General features: G+C 43.7%; 1 protein-coding gene across 7 annotated transcripts in view; it reads right to left on the reverse strand.

The window, feature by feature from the left end:
- The window catches only part of metro (membrane palmitoylated protein 7-like protein metro), an 81451-nt gene that overhangs the window by 4397 nt on the left and 55781 nt on the right, over positions 1-21273 (reverse strand). For 3 of the 7 annotated variants that reach the window (XM_077644575.1, XM_077644582.1, XM_077644589.1), the window contains 11 exons: positions 20103-20180; positions 19940-20017; positions 18038-18169; positions 16466-16547; positions 14961-15046; positions 13168-13439; positions 11417-11553; positions 11128-11214; positions 10930-11010; positions 8207-8409; positions 4283-4423 (listed from right to left, as the gene is read on the reverse strand). In XM_077644575.1, the coding sequence (XP_077500701.1) occupies positions 4283-4423; positions 8207-8409; positions 10930-11010; positions 11128-11214; positions 11417-11553; positions 13168-13439; positions 14961-15046; positions 16466-16547; positions 18038-18169; positions 19940-20017; positions 20103-20180 (1377 nt within the window). Of the gene's footprint in view, positions 1-4282; positions 4424-8206; positions 8410-10929; positions 11011-11127; positions 11215-11416; positions 11554-13167; positions 13442-14959; positions 15047-16465; positions 16548-18037; positions 18170-19939; positions 20018-20102; positions 20181-21273 lie in introns of all 7 variants that reach the window. The other 4 variants (XM_077644596.1, XM_077644605.1, XM_077644569.1 and 1 more) reach the window with 2 other exon arrangements.

Consider the following 21273-nt stretch of genomic DNA (forward strand, 5'->3'; position numbering starts at 1 on the left):
TACTACTACTGGGTGCTAAGGATGAATGTTAAGCCCTTATATTTGTGCAGCGCCCTCAAAAACACCACATGTAACAACACAGCTCCTAGGCAAGGTACTGTACATTGTAGGGCTAGTTTGTGCTGCTCATTAGTGCAGAGAAGACACCAAAACACAGCACTAACTCAACCTTTGTTTAATCAGGATTTTGGTTTATGAAACAATGAAGAGTTTTTAGTCAGTGCCCATCCTGTGCTGTGTGTTTTCTCGTGTCCTTGTTGCGCCGTGCTGGGTTAATCTTCTGTAACACTGCCTTAGTTTTTTTTAATGCTAAGCACACTTACACATACACAAAAAAGCAAGCACAGTACAGCAACAAAAAATGTGCCACAGAAAATGTGCCACAGAAAGCTGACAGTGAAAAAGTGTTATAGAACTGGTGTTGACACTGTATAATAATATCAACTGCGTTCGCTCGCTGAGATCATAGATATTCTTATGGTGACCATTCCTATTTTATTGTTATTAAACTGCAGTGTGGTTCAGCCAAATTTTATGTAATGCTATGCTAGCTAATAAATAGTCAGCCAAGCACTTCTGTTACATCAGGGTCAACTGCCACAACTACATTTCATGAAGTTCACAAATAAATGCACTTCAATAGAAACTGCATCAGAGAATCGAGAAACTTCATAATAGTCAGGTATTCGCAACATGAAGGTTGGTTAAACCTAAGTTTAACTGTAAATGCTTGAAAGCTAAAATAAATTATTAATTTCTCACATCTAGATTTCTGTGCTGGTTACTTGAATGCTATACAGCAGCCTTGATATGAATACCAGCAGTTGCAGATCTGTGAACATACTGTATTTACTTTCGTAATGTGTGCATTTTTTCTTCTTCAAAATTACGGGTTCAAAAAGGGGATGTGCAAAGTACGCGAAAATTTTGCGCACAAGTCCTTAAAAAGCCCTATAAAAGTCATAATGCATACCGTATTTACACGACTGTAAGTCGACTCGAATGTAGGTCGACCCCTGCCCCCCCCCCCCCATATCCCATGTCAAAAAAAAAAAACATGGGAGGTCGTTTAATCTTGGCCTTTAACAGTAGAACGTGATAGCATTATCCGGCCACTGCCGCTTATCGTCAGCTGCTATCGGTTGACACGCGCAAGCGTGTCCACAGGCACGTTCCAAAGTGGAAATGTATTAGTCACTGTACTACTAGTCCACACTTGCGCCATCATCCTCAGTAATGCTGTCATCGTGACTGACGCTACAGTCCCACAGCACGTCATCCTAACGTTGTCATGCAGCGAAATTCTGCACTTCGCATACAGCCGCACCACGACATCGCGTGGAACAGCTGAAAAATTTGCCTCTCTGCAGCTGCCACACCTGTATCACCCGTTGCGAACTTGCGGCCCGGCGCGCAGTTGTTCGTTTCTTCAGCGTAAAGAATGACAGCCATCTTGAATGTAGCCGTGAATGAGTGCCGGGCGCTTACCGGGCCCGGAGCACAAATGACGATTGACGTAGCACTGCATTAAAAACTTGTAAAACGCGGCTTGGAGTCACGAAATGAGTCAGAGCCAAAGAAACTAAATGCGGGCGGCGTCGGCTCTTCCATCAGCTACCGACACTCCCCGGTACCACTGATGTTCCGAGCATTAAAAAATTTAGAACAGTTCAAACATTTCAAATGCCAACGACGCTGCGGATGAGAGCAAGAAATGTGGAGGTGTTAGATTCAATGGCTATGTGCACTGGTAAATTGTTCCACTCTATGATAGTGCGTGGAATGACTTCGCAAATGCAGATGAACAACACGCAATGCGGAAAGAAGGCTGATGGTGATTGGAAAAAACCCTGTTGAAGCGAAGGATGGTGATACAGTTTATGGAAAAGTGCTAGTCGTGATAGTTTACGGCGGTAAAACAAGTCTTCTAATTCGGCGCAATTTTTTAAGGCAGTGACGCTGGTAGTATGTGAGTAGTCTGAGAAAATAAAATAAAACGTGCAGCACGGTTCTCCAAGGACTCAATGTTAGCTATGAGATAGGCGTGATCAGGATCCCAGATGGATGATGCATATTCAATCTTCGGACGAATGAATGTGATGAACGTGAGTTTTTTCAGATGCGGGAGACCCAGTCTGAGGTTATGCTTTAGTATGGCGGATGCTAAAGTTAGATTAATGTGGTTAAGCTATATAAAGGTGCACTAAAGAGGAATTGAACTCATATTTTTATCGCAGGAATTCTATATGTTCTGGGCATTCTTAGAAACTTCGAATTATTCTCCTGTGCGGCCGATTTCCATAATTAAATCGGATTAAACATCCCGGCTCCCGCCTTTTCTTTAAACTGAATGTGGTAGGTAGGTAGAGTCAATCAATGCGTCAGTTAGTCTCGTGGCGGCTTGCCACTCTGCATCGGCAGAGTGGTACGTAAATCAAAGAGTCCACATGTATCCTTATTTCCGTGGACCTACTAATTTGCGGCTATATTGTCTATGACTGAAACTGTTTATTCACAGAAACCTAAAAAACAAAATAAAAGCGAAAGCGAAGCCGCCACTGGACTGGCTGAATCGCACTCCATGCGTTGGCCGACTCCGCCTACCTACAGCGTACAGTTAAAAAAAAGCCGGGAGCCGGGACGTTTAATCCGTTTTAATTAGGGCAACCGGCCGCACAGGATAATAATTCGAAGTTTCTAAGAATGCCTTGAACGTGTAGACAGAGTTGCCGTGGTAAAAAGACGAGTTCATATTCCTCTTTAGTGCACCTTTAAGTCTGACTGCAGGTGAATTCCGAGGTACTTGTAAGTAGCTACAAGTTCGACTGTAAATAAACAACTGTTTATTCGCTGGAAACGCAGTGCTGTCGTATGTGACATCATTAATGGGGCCTCTGCTCGGCGCTGTGCCCTGCAGAGAAGCCTCAACGCCGATGCCGCTTTATTCGGCTCACCACTTCAAATGCTGGGACAAAATATTTCGCAGGTTTTACCTGCATGCCTCGTACATTCGGCCCTTTTAAACTCATTGAATTCTAAAACGTCTTCAGTTGCCCGTTAAGCTTCCGCTTTGAGAGTTGAGCGCGATAGCATTATCGGGCGCCACCGGACATCAGCAGCTGCAATCTGCAGCCACGTGTTGGGAGGGGGGGTGCCGGTTTGCTGCCTATCGACAGCCGCCGAGCACGGGGAAGGGGTGCCGGTTCTGTGCGTTGACATATTGGCATAGCAGCTAGCCAGCACTAAGAGCGATGCAACTGAGCCATGCAGCAAAAATGCAACCATGCTGTAGCATCCCTGATAGCTCGTTTGGCTCGCCTTTATTTATGATGCCATGCTTTGGTTTCGATTGTAAGTTGACCCCACCCCTCACTTCGGAGTTTCAAATTTTAAAAATAGGTCGGCTTACAATGGTGTAAATACGGTAGGTATACAACCTATATTTCGACCCCCAACTTGCACATTTAACTGGCAAAAAGAACAAAAGTTGACTCCAAGTATAAGACTCATACCCTCTTCCGGCCCGCCTCGCAATAAGTAGTTCCTTGCGATATGACATAGCATCGTGTACACAGCTCAAAGTGATACATGCCCAATGGTACAATCGCAAAGGCAGCAGTCAGAGGCAAATGGAGATAAAATGCGATAAAAGGGAGCATAAAATATGCGAGTTTTTTTAATAAACCTGGGTAATAAATTAGGGGTGTACAAATTACGAGAGTAAATAGGGTAGTCAAAGAACTGAGCTATGTTACAAGCACGTCTGTTTGGCTTCACAACTAGTGCAGTGAACTACTGGTTTCACGATATATGAATGGCTGAGGAGGCCTTCCAAGGTCAGTCCGGCTACAGCAAAAATCAGAGGGAACAACCGAATTTTCAGGTTTGGCTATCATTGAAAATGGACTGTTCTGTAATTTGTTTCTCAGCACACGAAGTAACAGCTGTATCAACTAGCAAAATGGCTTGCAGAAGCAAAAGAAGCAAAGAGTAGAGAAACATCTGTACCCCTGCAAAATTTTCCATGCTTTCTAATGAACACAAAAAGAAAACAAAAGGAGGTCACACCTGCATATCAAAGTGTCAAAACAACCAGTCAACCTGACAAACTGATCAGCGTTTTTGTGTACTGCACATGAAAAGTAAGTTTCTAACGTCAGTACATGAATAAAAAGTTAATGAATGTGCTCTAGTAATTCAGCAACGAATCTCTTAAGAACAAAGCCAACATCCTCCCCAATCCTTCGTTAGTGGAAATATACATGCACACATGTATACGCACCGTAAACCCTCGCGAGCAGTTTTCATCAAATGTAGAACGTGCACAGGCTTTATTCCTTGTTTCCTTCAAAATTTCGATGCTTGGTGGCTTGATAAAAATGACAAATGGCTTCAGTTCTGCTGTTCTCAGCATTTTGAGAGCCTGCAATGAGAAAAAGTAGTATGGTTAGTGCCATGAAAGAAGCTGTCCGCAAAAAAAATACCACTTCCGCACTGCACAGGCCTGCAGACCTAAAAAAACAATAACACACGAATGTTCAGGTTGATGATGATGATGAAACGGAGACATTAAACACAGCTGAAGCTCCTGTGTTCACAGATGACCAAATTTTAAGCCAAGCAATAGCACAGGAACTACACCAGTCATCTGCCAGTACAGTCAATGACAGATTTTTCGGACTCTCCAGGGACAGCGAAATTGTCCGAAAGATAAAATGTCACCCCCCCAAAAAAAACACTAATTTCCAATATGCCCAAGCAAGGGGTCAGTATTTATGTGCACATTCTGAAGCTCCTCATACTTGAATCTCGCTGCCCGTTGCGTACACAAACGACGGGCGGTGACCGCTTCCACAAGCTCTGCGTGAGATGGCTGTACTGCCTTTCGCATGTCGCCGACGAATGCACAGATTGGGACAAAGTCTAGACGCGAAAGCAAGCTGAGGGAACTGCCCCACACTCACAGTACGAAGGACCCAGAACGACAAGAAGGCGAAGATCACGAAACCATACGAACTGCCAAACGATTGAAGCAAGCGCTCCATTGGCATTGGTCTTTGCAATTGGGCCTAACAAAAATCGGCATCGTAATCAGCGATATGCACTCTGCGGTGGCTTGCATAAAATGAGATGAGTCTTGCCCGTCATCAAAACACCAGTTGTTGATGGTTTTACAATAGAAAAATCAGGGTTGCGGTGCATTCTACCGTGGGTGCGCTCACCTCGCTTTGAAATACACCACTATTTTCTTCCATGCTCGCTGTCTCCGCAAAGCCACCCACACGTTTCACTGCTACCTCTTCCCGTATTCGGGATGAAAGGCTCGGCATAGATGAATTCTGCGAACTGTAACTAATGTGCAATTAAGTTTGCATGGCGAACGACGTCCAATTCAAAACCACGCGGGCGGAAGCGCAATGTTGGTTTATGGTTTATGGGGGTTTAACGTCCCAAAGCGACTCAGGCTATGAGAGACGCCGTAGTCAAGGGCTCCGGGAATTTCGACCACCTGGGGTTCTTTAACGTGCACTGACATCGCACAGTACACGGGCCTCTAGAATTTCGCCTCTATCGAAATTCGAACGCCGTGGCCGGAATCAAACCCGCGTCTTTCGGGCCAGCTGCCGAGCGCCATAACTACTGAGCCACCGCGGCAGCTAGGAGCACAATGTGCCGATTCGCAGAGGGTATCAGCCCCGCAATCTAAGAAGTTTCAGATTGAATTTCATTTTGTTGGATCAAGTTTTCTATCTCTCACGCAGTTTGAATTACCGAGGTCCCACTACACACATTATATGATGGCTCGGGCGTTGATAGCAAGCGCGAACAAGGTCCGAAAAATCAAGCAGTCAGTTGCGGTATCCGCAAATTCAAGCGCTCTTATTCATCGGCTCTATGGGCCATGTTGCGGTGCCGCGAAGAAGTCTGAATATTTCGGTCATCGACTATACATAAAGCAACAAAAAGTGAACACAAGTAGAATTTGGCAACTGGGAAGACTCCAGACTTTACAACCACAACACAAGTGTTAGACCCTGTACATTGCCAAGTGTGGCTAAAGCAATTATACTTCATTTCACAAGTAGTTTGCAGCACTGCAGATTCTACTGCGACCTAAGCTAATCAGGATGGTGCACACTTCATAAATGTGTTCTTCCATGCCCACATTTGCCGACTGGCAGCTTCACGTCTGGGGAGGGAAGGAGTACCAGCAGTCAGCAGCTCTGTCTTCACAGCAAGTGGCACTTGGCCTCTTAAAGGGGCTCTGAAAGGGGCTCTCGCTAAATGTGCGGTATTACTGGGATGTTAAAGGACGCCACTTTATGAATATCCTCCAGCAAGAATTTTTGTTGTAGAAGCAGAATTATCTGTAGTCAAAATTTGAATTTTAGCATTTTCACGCCTTTCCCTCTCCTCTCTTCACTTTTTGCACGCTAAAAGGTTGACGCTCCTCCACTGGCCCTACCTACTCAGCCACACCACTGGCTGCCGACACGCGTGGGAATTCCCCGAGGGGGGGGGGGGGCTTTCTGATCAACATGCCTGACTGGCCGCAGCCATAGTAGCTGCGTGATGTCTGAAAAAATCTAAATAGCCATCTCTGAAGAGAAATATGCAGGAGCACGAACAGGACGAGGCTGCGAGCCTGAATAAGTCACCGGAAAGGGCTCATCAACTTTTTTGCACGATTGTGTGTTCTCTGCTGCGTGTAAAAGCACATTATTTGGCTAAAAAAATTCATGACGACCGAATGTAATGATTGAACAACTTTATGTACTCTCCTCAGAAGGTGTTTCTGAGCCCCTTTAACTTTTTTTTGTATTCGAATTTCGATACAAAGCGATGCGAAAGCCTTCCAAGGCTAGCTGCTTTGCTTGCTTGCGAAAACAGTGAACTTTCAACAGGCAGTGCACAGGAGGCACAACTTACTCGGCTTACGCCATTTTCGTGAATGCCAATGCACCACTTCCCAGCAGGCCTCTGCAGAGCTGTGGTCGTGCCAGCTTTTCCTGTTAATTCAACCACCGATTGAACGCTAGTTGTATTTGAAAAATACCAGCCCAAACATCCTATTCAACAACTGTACCAATTGTTCTAAGGTAGTTTTATACCCCTGTCACACGGGCATTTCGAGGGCCCTCGAACCGATAGTCTATCGACTCAAAGGCGATCGAGCGCTGCCACACGGGCAGTTTCAATGGCGATCGAGTCAATAGCCTATCGAGTCAACGGAGTAGCGCAGAACTCCATCGAGATTTCGAGGGCCTTCGAGCGCTGCCCAAGGTTGCTAGCGTTGCTCCGAGCGGCGCCAAGCGCACTTTCGTACATGACACATTTACGGTGCAAAAACATGAACAAACATTATTCGCATAAAATTTAATGTAAGCAGCCTGTAAAATTATTTTAAAATTATATTAGACTGGTTTTAAGTGCATTAAGCGCATTAATTTTGCATTGCTTGCGTACTTAACGTTGACAACATGGCGGCACCCTGCCCGCCCGCTTCACAGCGATAACAGCTTCGTCGCTAATCCCTCAAAGCAATATCGTGTTCTAAGCTGTTGTATTTGCCTTCGATTTGCCAATTCTTACTCTCGCATAAAGTTTCAAGAGAAAAATAGCTCTTGTTTTTCAGATATCATGGCGATTTCCCCGGTCTTAAGCCTGACGAAGCAGCGCTCCGACGCAGTTGGACTGGCTTGGTTTTGGCTCGTCTTGTATTAGAGTGGCTACAGCAGTGTATGCATATGTACGTCGCGTACGTGCAATTAAAAGGGTTTTTAACGACTTTCGCGTATGCCTGTATTTCAGCATTTAGTATACATTTATCAAATATTTTTGTTATTTTTGCAAAATCCAAAGTAGCGATTGTGGCGCCACACATCTGTGGCGTAAGACACGAGAACCATTTCAATGGCCATTGAGATTTTCCGTGTAGCAGCGGCGAGTTCGATGGCGATTGAGAATCTCGAAGACCCTCGACTCGAGGGTGATTGAAACTGGCCGTGTGACAGGGGTATTACATTGCTGAGATATTCGAGGGACTATTTGTTGTGTTCTTGCAGCCTTGATCGGACAAGAGAGCTTTAGGTTCCCCACTGCTGCAAACTAATTGTGAGATGGAGTATAGTTGCGCCCACTAAGAATAATGGACAGAGGTCTCACCTTTGTGCCAAATCGAGGAGATCAGCAAATGTGTTCATACCTGTGGGTGCGGGTTCAGCACGCATGTGTAGCCCATGTCCACAATGGCTCGAATGGTGTCGAGGCTGGTCCCATAGAGGTTGCCCCTGTACTCCCCATGCTCAACAAAGCGTCCTTGCCGTATCTTTTCTTCCATTTCAGCTCGGCTCACAAAGTAGTAGTCCCGACCGTCAATTTCCCACGGCTTCATGGGGCGACTTGTGTCTTGAAAAAAAAAAAGGAACAGTCATTTATATCCAAAGCAACAAACTTGTATTAGCCATATTTGTGTGTAACATAGCTTTTGTATTATACACCAGCAGCCTGCCAAACATGAAATGCTTTTAGCTCGGGTTACACCGAGTTCAGGAATGTGGTATGCTCCGTCTGCGTCGGAATGCATCACCTGAAGAGTTAAAACGTTCACCAAATCATGGATGTAATCTAAGGAAGAGCATGTCCCATACCAAATTCAATGTTGGGCTGCCTTCATGATTTTTAAATACTAATGTAATCACACTCCAAGACTGTTTTGAACTGGCAAAAAAAATATTTGGACAAAATTTACACATTCAGCCAGCAACTCTAAAGCCATTTCATCAGATAGCAGAAAAATAGTACGGATTGTACAAAAATAACAAACACTAATCCTTGTGCAGTAAATGCCAAAGTAATAAGCACCTTCATTAAAAGCCAGTGAAACATAATGAACATATGACAGCTGCTTTCAGGTTCCTACACAAAATGTGCGGTGCAGCTTCCCAGCTACAATTCTAGGGCACCACGTAGATATCAGCATGTTCCACAACTTTGAGAATATTGGATATGCATTATTGGTGCTAGAGGAGTCAGAACTTTATTGTGATGCAGCGTTACGCGTCGAGGAATCCTGCAAAACTTCCAGACCACACACACATGGACTAAATATAACCGTAGTGTCACCACTTGGTGACCCAGCACTCCGCTGTTGAGACTGCACTCAGTGGTCCTGATATGACAACGTCCATGAAACAGTCTTCTGTTTCTTAGGTTTGGTTTCAGAGGTCATGCTGCTAGAGCAGAACGCAGATTACAGCTGCGCCTCATTAATATGGTCACTTTCGGCTCCCGAGCGGAAGTGAACATAAAGCGAGTCGTCTGTAATAGTGAACCATGAAGAAAAAATATGTTAAAGAAAAACACATGCTAAGATTAAGGTCTGCTTCTGTGCGTAGTAGTGGTCAGTGAAGTAGAAATTTTCGGGAGCCCCATGTCCATTATTCTGGTTGACATTATGCTCAAAATAATGTGGTGCAGCCTGACAAGCCTAGTCATCTAATGATATGCTTAATGGCATTGCATGGCTAGATAACCTAACTCCTACTATGACTACACAACCCTACCACTCAGTGGATGAAAGCTGCTAAATGGGGCTATCTATGTAGCACAAGCTGCAGAGTGTGTTTTCTTCACAGCTATTCATGCAATACGACGAACGGCAAGGCGCACTGACTGGGAAACTGCACTGTAAATCAAGTAATCACAAAAGAAAGAGGTTGTCACTCAGTAGTCTGCATTTTTGCAATGCATTCCTCGAGTGTCCTGCACTCAAAATGAAGGAAATGAAGCGACTTGTTGGGACAGCAGAGATTTTATTCTTCTCGCTATCCATATTTACGCGAAAAAAACAAAACATGCGGCCCCTAATGGTGTCTGCGCATTTTTTTCTCTCATTGTCTGCACAGCGAGTTTCCATGTTAACAAGGTGTAAATGTACTGAAAGAGGTTTGTACTGACAAAAATTGCCCATAATTCGGGTCGTCAATATAAACGAGGCACGACTGTATAAGACTTTCAGGGGAGTACACAAAAGTGTCGTCTAATCTGTGCAGTGTTCAATTGGAAATTTCACACAATGAACGCATTCTTGTAATAAAAGCACCCACAACTATGGTTTTTAAAATGCATAATACTTTTTCCCCTTCACTTGTTATAACAGCACCTGTTTTTAACCCACAAAAATTTGTACTGATGCCACCTGCCAGGAAGGATTTTGGCCTTGAGGCACACATGTAGTCTCATTACTATTAAAAGGAAACAGAGTACCAACTGAAGTTCACCTGTATCGATTCATTACCGCAATCTAACAACAAGGAGCCTACATTCACTGAAAATGTAACTTTTATAACTGAGAAAAGACCAAGACACGAAATACAGGTGTCGCCATCACTAGACGATTTTGCAAGTAAACTGTGTGCATCGCAAGCAAAGGTGCAAACAAGCAAAACACACAGGCACATTGCAACACAACAACAGTCTCAATTTGTTTACGTCTAAAAGTCTGCACAGCTATCATTTTGACTACTGAATAAAAATTAAGCTTATTCAAACAATGATTTTCTGTTTTGAGTTTTTAAAAGTTTTTTTTTTTTCTGCAACATTCAGCAATTGTGAGGCTACTCTCAATGGCCCTTCGAGATTCCAATGGCCATAAACAAACCTCTGTTCAGTCAATTCCCATTGAGTGCAAGGGTCACTGAAACCACCATGTGGCACCAGTCAATCCCCATTGAGTTCCAATGACCACTGTCTCAACATGCATTTAAACTGCCCGTGCGACAAGGGTATTATATGTTTGTTTCGAGCAGTCCCCTTAAATTCATATGGCACAGAATGGCACAAGTGGAAGAACATTTCCAACCATCAATTATGAAAGGGGATTTTAATGTTCCCATTCCTCTGCAGTCACTGGCCTTGGGGACTTACAAGGAATGGTAGTTTTAAACTTGTCAGGATCACTAGCAACGAGTCTCCGCTTCAGTTCATTCCGGCCAACTCCTGGAGGGCCTGCAAAAGGAATACTTCTCCATTTACTCTCTCACTAATGCAATGCAAAAGTAGACTTCTTAATAATAAGAGATTGCCTGAAAGTAGTGCCAGCCGATTCACACACATTCCACCCACCAATAAGTACAATTGGACGATGAAGGCCAGGTCTTGGATAGAGCTTGGCAACCTCTTCATAAGTTGATATGAGTTCTCGATCAAAGTCTAGAAAAAACCGAAGACAACTGTTAAATTCAAAAAATATTTTTTCCACAAATGAAAGTACCATGATGTCAAGAACAGCTAAACGAAGTAAGGAAGTCTCAGCATCCACCATGCTGTTTAAGCATCGATTTCCAACCTATGGTACTGACAGCAGTACATGTCATTTAATGGTTTTTGCAGAACATAAAATGTAGTAACTTGCCTTCATTGTCAGAAACATCATACATGATCTTCTTTGCTCTCCGAGCCTTTAGTTCCTTTCGCATTGGTGAGTAGCAACCCGCTGATAGGCCCTCATCATCATCCTCTTGGTTTGTCACTCGTAATGATGCAAAACGCCTGAAAAAATGCCTTAATTAACCTAGGCGAAGGCTAGGTTTGTTGCCACATACCAGCCAATAAATGCAAGAAAAAAGTGTAGGCACTTAAAGGCAGTATGCTAAGCCAGAAGGGGCAAGCCAATGAAAGCAGCTATATTCAAATCAAAGAGGCAGTTTGTCTAAATGTAAACATTAAGAAAAAGCACACTCAATTTCAGAAAAAAAGAAAAACGCGTTCATATACGAACAAATATAATATCAGATCATTCCAGCAGCAGCTCTCTTGAGTGAAGTGGTGAACAAAAAATTGAGGTCTCAAAAAATTATGAATTTCTGAAAGTCTTTAGAAACTTTTTGCAGCACACTGCTATAGGGTTAGCACCTGATGCTAACCTGATAACACCTGATGCTACATTAAGTTACCAAGCTGGTTTTTTATTGTTTATGTACATAGGCTTGTGCACTGGGGGTCAGGGCCGACGGAGTAAATGTATGGGGCAGACTTGGCACCCCCCTAGATGATTTGGTAATCGCCCAAGGGGGGCACTAAGTCTGCCCCATACTTTACTCTGTCGGACCTGTCCCGTCAGTGTTTATAGTGCAGTGTTATTAGTGGTTTCTGAGGAAAGGAAATGGCGCAGTAACTGTATCACTTCTTGGTGGACACCTCAACCGTGCCGTAAGGGAAGCATGGTGGCTCAATGGTTAGGGTGCTCGGCTGCTGAGCCAGGGTACCCGGGTTAGAACCAGACCGTGGTGGCTGTTTCAATGGAGGCGAAACGCAAAAGGCGTCCGTGTGCTTGGCCATGCAGCTTTTTTGAGGATACTGGTGGCCCCAAAAAACCTGTGATGTTGCATTCCAAGAACTATTTAATTGCCAGGTCATTTTGAGGCAATCTTTTCAGGCTCTTTTCTTGCCGTTAACTAAAGACAGATGTGTCGTATATTTTCCGTGGTATAGAGACAATGGAAATTCCATCGGAAGAATGTTGCTAGATTGATGCTTCAGAGGCACAGGGACTGTCTTCCTCTGCCGATGTTACACTAGAAAGTAAAAACTACTGCTCAATAATATTTTGCATATTTTGCAATTCCATCACATTGAAATAAACGTTTTATAACCATTCCCACCTCTGCGCTGCGTTTTTTATTGTACGTGCCTAGGTGGGAAGGGCTGGTGGTGAGGCGGACACTGTGGTGAAACTAATCTTCCCCTAATGGAGAACGCTGCACACGCCTATGTTAATGCACAAAAGTGCACAAAATAGACGCTTTGCTCTCTGAAAAAGTGCAAACCACCAACTGTCAGTCATGGACAGTTTAGGTTTATAAGGGTTTAACGTCCCAAAGCGACTCAGGCTATGAGGGATGCCGTAGTGAAGGGCTCCGGAAATTTCGACCACCTGAGGTTCTTTAACATGCAATGACATCGCACAGTACATGGGCCTCTAAAATTTCGCCTCTATCGAAACTTGAACGCCGCAGCCGGGATCGAACCCGCTTCTTTCGGGTCAGCAGCCGAGAGCTATAACCACTGAGCCACCATGGCAGCTGTCTGTCTGTCTTGGCTAGTTCCATACAAGACGTAACACACAATCTTCTCAAGGTCAGGTACAAAGGAACTGTAACACACCTCTCCTGGAGAGACTGTGCAGGAATAAGCCCAGCACGAGCTGAGCGCTGTCCCTCCCAACGTGCCTGCCACCAATTGGGGTCTTCCTGGCTCACTAGGTGCAGCACCTGGCCTCTCCGGAATTGTAGGCCTGCCTCCTGGCAAGGAATCAGTGGGTCTGCTGCAGGATCATAGTCAAACAGTGCTCGAACTCGCACTCTGCTTTCGCGTCCCACAGCTGCCTCCTCGGCTGGTACCAGCTTCAAAGTGATGGTCCCCGCCTGGCTCTGCTGCTGCAGAGAGCCACAATCACACATCAGCAGACTCTTGCCTTCAGCTGTGGCCACTTACACGAGAATAGACACAAGTCTGTTAAATAACAGCAAGAATCCTTCCCACTGTGTGCCAGTATGTCATACACACACATTCATGTGCACCAGTGTACGAGGTGCAGGGCACATCGCATATACCAAGTTTGAAGCCACGACTGAGCTGCTGAGCTTGAAAGCTCTGGAGGTTCCAAGTACAACTGTCAATCATAGATGCAAAGTTTCCAGCATAAATGACACTTATACGGTGGAAAACATCATGGAAGTCTTACCTACATTACCTCACAGCTTGTAGCCCACACTGGCAGACGACACACCCAGGCAAGATATCATAAGAAACCTCACGTTCCCAATATTCATGGCTTACTGTACCCGATAGTGCATCATACGCAGTTTTGCCATTCACTTTCTTTTTTGCACGAGATGCACATAAATATGAGCGAAAATTAGGGTTGTTCAACAAATTCAGCTCTACCTTCCTTACCAAGTGATGGAACTGAAAGATGTTACATTCAATTGAAACCTAACAATGCCCTCTTTCCCAGAAGGACATCACGTTTCGGTAAAGTCCTCACCACTTCTGCCATTAGTGCGCCAGTCACAGCATGCTGCCACAGAAGAATAAGGGCAGCTTACTGGCACCAACAGTACATTAGTGACCTCTTTGTTGGACACGAACAGCGTACTTTTCACGTGTTCCATCATCTTGGGAAACAGCCAGAACACTGATAGCACAAGGTCCAGGCAAGGTGGGCAAGGCGGAACAGCTGCCCTCATTCCTCTATGGCAGCATGCAGTGACTGCCAAGGACAGTTAAAGAAGCCTTCCTGCTTTTGTTATTTACAAAAGCAAACTACTAAATGCTAAAAAAAATGGCACTAACCTCCTCATCACTATAATGTTCTTATAGATATTCATCATACAACTTGCTGGTTTTAAGACTGGAAAGCCACAGTGCCGGTTTGTGATAACATAACATGATTGTCTGTAATTTCAACTCAAAGCGGACAAAAAATTGTGTTCAGATCATGCGAAACTCAAATGAATGGGGGCCTTTTTAAAAAAAACGTGCTTGATGTTGACAGGTCCCAAGGGTCAATTCAAACAAACCAAAAGTTTGTATTTGGCAGGCTTCAATTCATGTCATTTCACTGTAATGAGATTGATAAAATTTGGATAGGTGAATGGAACCATACAAAGGCACATAATCACACTAAAGTTACTCGGACTACTTGCAACTGGTGTTTTCGACTATTCTAAGTAGCAAGCAAGCAATCGCATCTCACTTAGATACACAGGAGACTACACTCAAGAAGGCACATTACGTACTTAAGCAAAGTTGAAAAAAAACACAAATGATAGAAGGCATGCACACCTACCTCCTGTGAAGAGGTGAACACAGCATGCATGTGAAAGAAAAATAACACAGGCACACATAAGACCACAGCCAAGCAGTACTATTGTTCATGACAAAACTGTTCTCACCAGAATGTTCACAACATCGTGTGGTGCTTTGCCTTTGAGGCTGACTCCATTCACTTCGTGTACCTCATCTCCCACATGGATAAGACCTGTGGAACAAGGGTTAACTCTTGCATTACAACATGCAAAACAAAGGAATACAGCCCTGAATTTTCAAATGATGCTAGTGTAATGAGGAAACTTAAAATGACCTTGAGGAGGACAATACTGAAAACTGAACAGAAGCATTTCCAGTAAAATCAAAGGAAAAAATTACAGGAGTGCTTAATTATCATTACGCGATGGCAATGCATTAGCATTAGGCCTTCTCCTTGCTTGAATGAGCATTCCTCCACCCGCCTCAGAGCCACCCTCTGGGTTCTTCCCATGGTAGCCACCTTCCGGCCCCTCCCCTACAAGTGGAGATTTCCCTCTCCCCTCTTCACCACCTGTTGACCATGGCAGGTAGCCACTCTTCCCTACAATTTCCCTCTCTCCATTTTTCCACCTGCCAAACAAGGCAAATGGTTGGCAGGTGGTGTACATAACACTACAACTTCATGGTGGGGCTTCTATATATATTGCTCATGCATTAAAACATATCAGAGCTCTTCACTTGTCTCGTTAACTCAGTACAAAGGAATCAAGCGGTAGTTTAGCACCTTACAACTGAATTTCATTCTCAATCAGTACGCACTTCTATTACATCTGACATATTTATAGTGCTTGAAGGGACACTGAAAACAAACCGAAGTTGACTTGTACCAATAGGGTACTGCGATCTAATCACAAACATGCCACTCTCACCAATAACGGAGTTTTTATAAAAATACAGGTGTGACCATCACCAGCTCATTTTGCAAGTAAAGTGTGTGCATCAACACACTTTTTCCCCGCAGAACCCACAGGCCTGGCCACACTGCCATTCACTTCAAAACGGTGGCAAGCTGTCCTTTTTGGCATAGACGTCATGAGTTTGAACGAGGCGTCGGGAAAATTTTAAAATGCCATCTGATCAGCCATAAATGCACCTCTTGCTCCAGTACAAATGTTAGCATACCCAGAAAGAGCCATAAAATAAATTTTTATTTATAATAATACTTGGATGTGGTTGTCCCGACTCCTCAGTGTCCATTTAATACCTAAAAGGTGCTGCCCACAGTTCTAATAGCCTGACGCTGAAAATTTTCATCATGATACACTGCTCACTTAAATGCATGCATTATATACCTAAAGGGCAAAATTTTAGAAAAAGAATACAGAAAGAAAAAGCCACAGCAAGTGTACAGTAACAGACAGAAGAATGGGGACCATGCTCTAACAGTTCGTCTTCCGACGCATTACCTAGCGAAAACTAATGGACGTTTGATGCATATGCAAGCAATATTTACTTTCGCCCTTGCACAGGCAGGCAGCAAACATTTCTATTTCCGTTATGCAGTGCGAAAGAATAATTTGAGCTTGGAAGCGTGGTCCATATTATTTTGTCTGCGACTGCACCTGCTGTGGCATTTTCTACACATTCTCACCACTTCTGTCAGCCGCTCCGCCATGCATGATCCTGGCAATAGTGATTGCTTTAGCAATTTCATTGTACTTTATGGTGGCACCCTAAGCAGATGAAAAAAGAATAATGTCACCGCTTGTTACTGATAAGCAATATGCGAAGATAAATTAAGTCCACACACAGATGGCATACTGCTGCAAAACTGCACACCTTCTATAAGCTTCCTCTCCAGCACAAAGAAAAAAAAAAGACATGCTTGCTTATAACACTATCAACACAACGATGAAAATATGCACTGTTACTCAGCTCAGTTATATACTCTAAAGAGGTTATGAACACAGTTCCACTGCCAGTAGACTACAGTGCAGTCCACTTACAGAGAATTGAGAAAACAAAAAAAATTCTATTGTCATAACTTATAACAAATTATTATGTGTGGACTGCCATAAAAATGCCTCCTAGAAACACTTGCATGGTTCCCAATCAGCAAACGTCACCTGTGTTAAAGTACGTATTACGGATGGCAAAATGATAGGTAGTGGAAAAAATTTTAATTTCAACACCTAAGCAAGTAAGAAACCACCACATTATGCACATGGCATGCCAAGAAAGTCCGAGATAACGCTTGCTTTTCTGGAAGCTGCTTAACAATCACACTATGCATCACACTGAGCTGCTGCCTGTGCATTGCTGTAACCCATATTTTTCTTTTCTTTTTCTCCTCTCATATTGGATAAACTGACGTATCCCCTCAAGGTCGTGAATATCGCCAATACCGCATAATTTATTCTTCTATAACTGCAGTGTGCAAGGTGATCCTAAACTCATTACTATAATTGACACATGGTGTCATTATAGATGAACTGTACTGTACTAATAAACTGGATCATGGCATGTGTGCTGCATTATGCCACTGCAAATCACGAAACAAAGCATAAAACTTGCCCAAAATTTTTTTCAATCAGCAAAGTTATTTTACATGACTACACAGTGGTTTTCCTCTTGAACACAATGATTCTAATGTGCACTTCAACACCACTGCAGCTTGAACAGCACATGTGCAAAGGTGGCAGCATCAATGATGTGTTGACCACACTTCCAGAAAGTACTGCCATATCACTATGTATTGCCCTCACTCTCCAAGTCGTGGCACAGGCATGAAGCATAGCTCAGACTTTAACACTGTTACTCTCAGGCCTTCAACTTCACAGATATTACAGTCACAAGCAATAGTGACTTTGGGATGACGACCAGTGGAACTGCAACATAGTACATAATAAGCACATACATCAAAAATGTGCGGAAAGGGCATCACATTAGTGCATTCACTAATTTATACCACACTGCTGTTACTGGTAGCAGGTTCGAGAGTTCAAGAAATGAAAAGCATGTAGTAGAAACACCTGTCCTTGAATTAATTATTGCTTGCTAACAGACTACATTAAAGTCCTTCTCACAGACTGCATACAGAATAGTAGAGAAGAAAATCTGATCAAATTTTTACGTGTCACCCTTTCTAAATGGCCTCAGTGCTAGAACTGCAACGCAGGTGTGTGTGAAGTGCACTACATGGACAAAAATGCGGGAGGCCTACCAGTGGCTCGTTGCTTTTTACAAGCTGGACTATCTTAATGGTCTCTTCATCCTCTTCAGCCTCATAAATCGCCTCTGTGAGTGATGGCAGAAATTCCTTTTTTGCTATAACATCATGGGCCTCAAACAAAGCCTGTTGAATAGAAAGTAATTACAGGTGCAACAACCGGTTAGCGTGAATCGACACAACTCAGAAGACAGCGCAGAAAAGGACACATCGCACCAAAGCTAAACTGAAAACCCAACAAAAGGTGCACCTTTTTCCCTGCTCTTCACACACAGTTATGATGAGCTTGATGGCATCTGTAACACTGATGAATGCAACATTATTTGACAAATAATCATAACTAGTTCATTCTTTCAAAAATAGCATCTGATACAGACATCATTTCTCTGCCTAAAGTAGCCACAATAACAATTAATGTAAAACTTCATAATGAAGAGTTGTGTGACATTGCCACATTATTTTCTATGGACCATTTGCAAAACCTCAAGACAGCCTCCTTGCACCACAAAGAACTTTCCACGAAAAAAGCTCATCTCTGAACCTGAAATCAAGCACACTGTTGACATACTCTAGCTTCAGGTAGGTATGTGCATTCTTTCTACATGAATTCGCACATGACAGCTTGCCAACATTACTTTTCAAAATGGGCTTTAAGGGCAAAGGGGTTTTCGGGCAAGACAGGGCCATGTTTCTAGACGAGAAGTGTCCGATGCGAACACGAAAAACAGTGGCCCCCACCCTTTCTCCACTGCCGTCGAAAAGAAAATAGATTTAAGAGAAAGGCACACAAACGCCACAACTAGGCTTCGGAAGGAAAGAAAAAATGCAAGAAATGGCGAAAAAGCGGCAACCAAATACATGAAACACACCAAGCACACTTAGAGATGTCAAAAGCCACAACCCTTTTAATGACCACCGAACCAGCAGGGAGCTGCGGGGAAGCGGCCACAACCTTAGAGCTGTGAAAGGGAGATGTGCCGACCGTGTTGCACCATCCTCGAAAGTAGAACTGTATACGCGGCCAGACCCACGTACAGCAGCTCCAGAGGTGGGGGGTGGGGGTGGGGGGGGCAGAGAGGAAGCATGGAAAGAAGGTGTTCGCAACCTCTCCAGAACATAAGATTTCATAGCTGTTGCCCTGCTATCTTCAGTTCCCAGTCACTGGGGAGCTAGGAGGAAGTCTGACACAGACAATATTGTCAAACCATTTCTCAGATGATAAGGCCGTGACTCTCACCACAGACAATAAATTAATGGCACCGATGATGAATTGTTTATGGGGGTTTAACGTCCCAAAGCGACTGAGGCTATAAGGGACACTGTAGTGAAGGGCTACGGAAATTTCGACCACCTGGGGTTTTTTAACGTGCACTGACATCGCACAGTAACAGGGGCCTCTAGAATTTCGCCTCCATCAAAATTCGACCACCGCGACCGGAATCGAACCCGCATCTTTCGGGTTAATAGCCGAGCGCCCTAACAACTCAGCCACCGCGGCGGCCGCACCGATGATGAATAAGTGGGATTGAAACGTAATTGTGTCTCCATAGCTAGTGCTCATTACATGCATTACTAAGTGTGTAATTGCCATCGATTTTTTATATCAGCTGCAAGGGTACTGGCAAAGTACCATGAATCTTTCAATGTGCAGCAAGTACACATGGGGACACACACAGTCATCTACTGAATCTAGTCAGCAACAGCACAGCAACCAATCTAAGCCGCAAGGTTGGGTCATACCGATTTGAAAGAATTCTAGCCAAACAGGAAGCTGATTTCACAAACGCTCCTTGTGAGAGCTGTACAAACAAACCACAAACAAGTGAGCCCTGCTACACACAATGCACACACAAGTAATGTAAACAAAAGAAAGGAAAGGTAAAACTTCTTGCACACCTTGACATGGGGGGAAGATATCAAGGCGCACAGTTCCTTGGCCTCTGGCTCCGTACATTTTTGGAGGGCATGTAACACCTGAATGGTTAAATAATACATATTATGTGAGTATCATTTTTGAGCCTGAGAATACAACACAACATGTCAATGCACCATGCTTTACTTTTTCGGCAGTGAGAGAGGCATCGCAGCTTGAAGGAGCAATCCCTTGGTTGCTGAAGCTGACAATCTTGGAGTGTATCTGTTGAGAAAACACAGTTTCTATATTATAATTCAATAGCATGAGGTTTAGGTACGGTATTAACAATACAAATACCATGAAGGTCATGCTACTTAGCCACACTATAACATACTGAATAAACAAAGAACTCTGCTGGCATACTGACCTATTGTAATGGAACGCGCAGCGTTACTGAACATAGTCTGAGTATAATACAGTTTCAAATCAAGCATTTTTGAAATTTATTGGTACTGAATAAACAAAGAACTCTGCTGGCATACTGACCTATTGTAATGGAACGCGCAGCGTTACTGAACATAGTCTGAGTATAATACAGTTTCAAATCAAGCATTTTTGAAATTTATTGGCTACACTCAAGAAAAAAATTTGCAACACCACTTCTAAATGTTGTTTGTTGAGAGCCCTCATAAAATTATTCAGTTGCAGCTTTGCATTCAAACACTACTGGCATGATCATGAGCATAAAAAAATAAAATTTCTTAGCCTAGGAACTACCTTCAACGTAATCACTCAATGTGACAAGCAGTGGGCATACTTCAATAAATATGGCAACATAAATTTCGGTGCGTTTTACACTACTGCATACATCATAATTTCTGTTGCTGAACCAGCCCTGACTCATCGCTGCCATGGGCTACTGAGATTAGCCCAGTGGATTAGCCCGCAAGACTGAGGACCTAGAGACATAACCACTTGGGTCCAAGAAAAGCACTGCCTGCCACTTTCAGGCCAGTCTATCAGCTCTAATGCCTAACCAAAGCCCGATTCTGGCCTGTATAAGGTAAAAATAAGACTCCTGGTGCACATAAGCCCCAGCTTATACACTGTTAGCATTTGTAATGGAGGGCACTCATGACCTTATTAACTTTACTTCTGTATCATTTGACTGCAAATGAATGCAAACAGGAGAATGTACAAGCATAGAGAGAAAAATCCTCAAACTTTTTGCCTTTCCCTGGAGTAAAGAAATGACGACACCTGTGCTGCACTCCCACACGTGCACTCACTCCCATCACCATCTAGATAACTTGCTCTTTGGACAGCAAGAAAATGCGGCAGCTTCTGGTCACAACATACCATGCTGACACTTATG

The sequence above is a fragment of the Amblyomma americanum genome, chromosome 1 (genome assembly GCF_052857255.1).
Source record: "Amblyomma americanum isolate KBUSLIRL-KWMA chromosome 1, ASM5285725v1, whole genome shotgun sequence".
In the NCBI taxonomy this organism is placed as follows: Eukaryota; Metazoa; Arthropoda; class Arachnida; order Ixodida; family Ixodidae; genus Amblyomma; species Amblyomma americanum.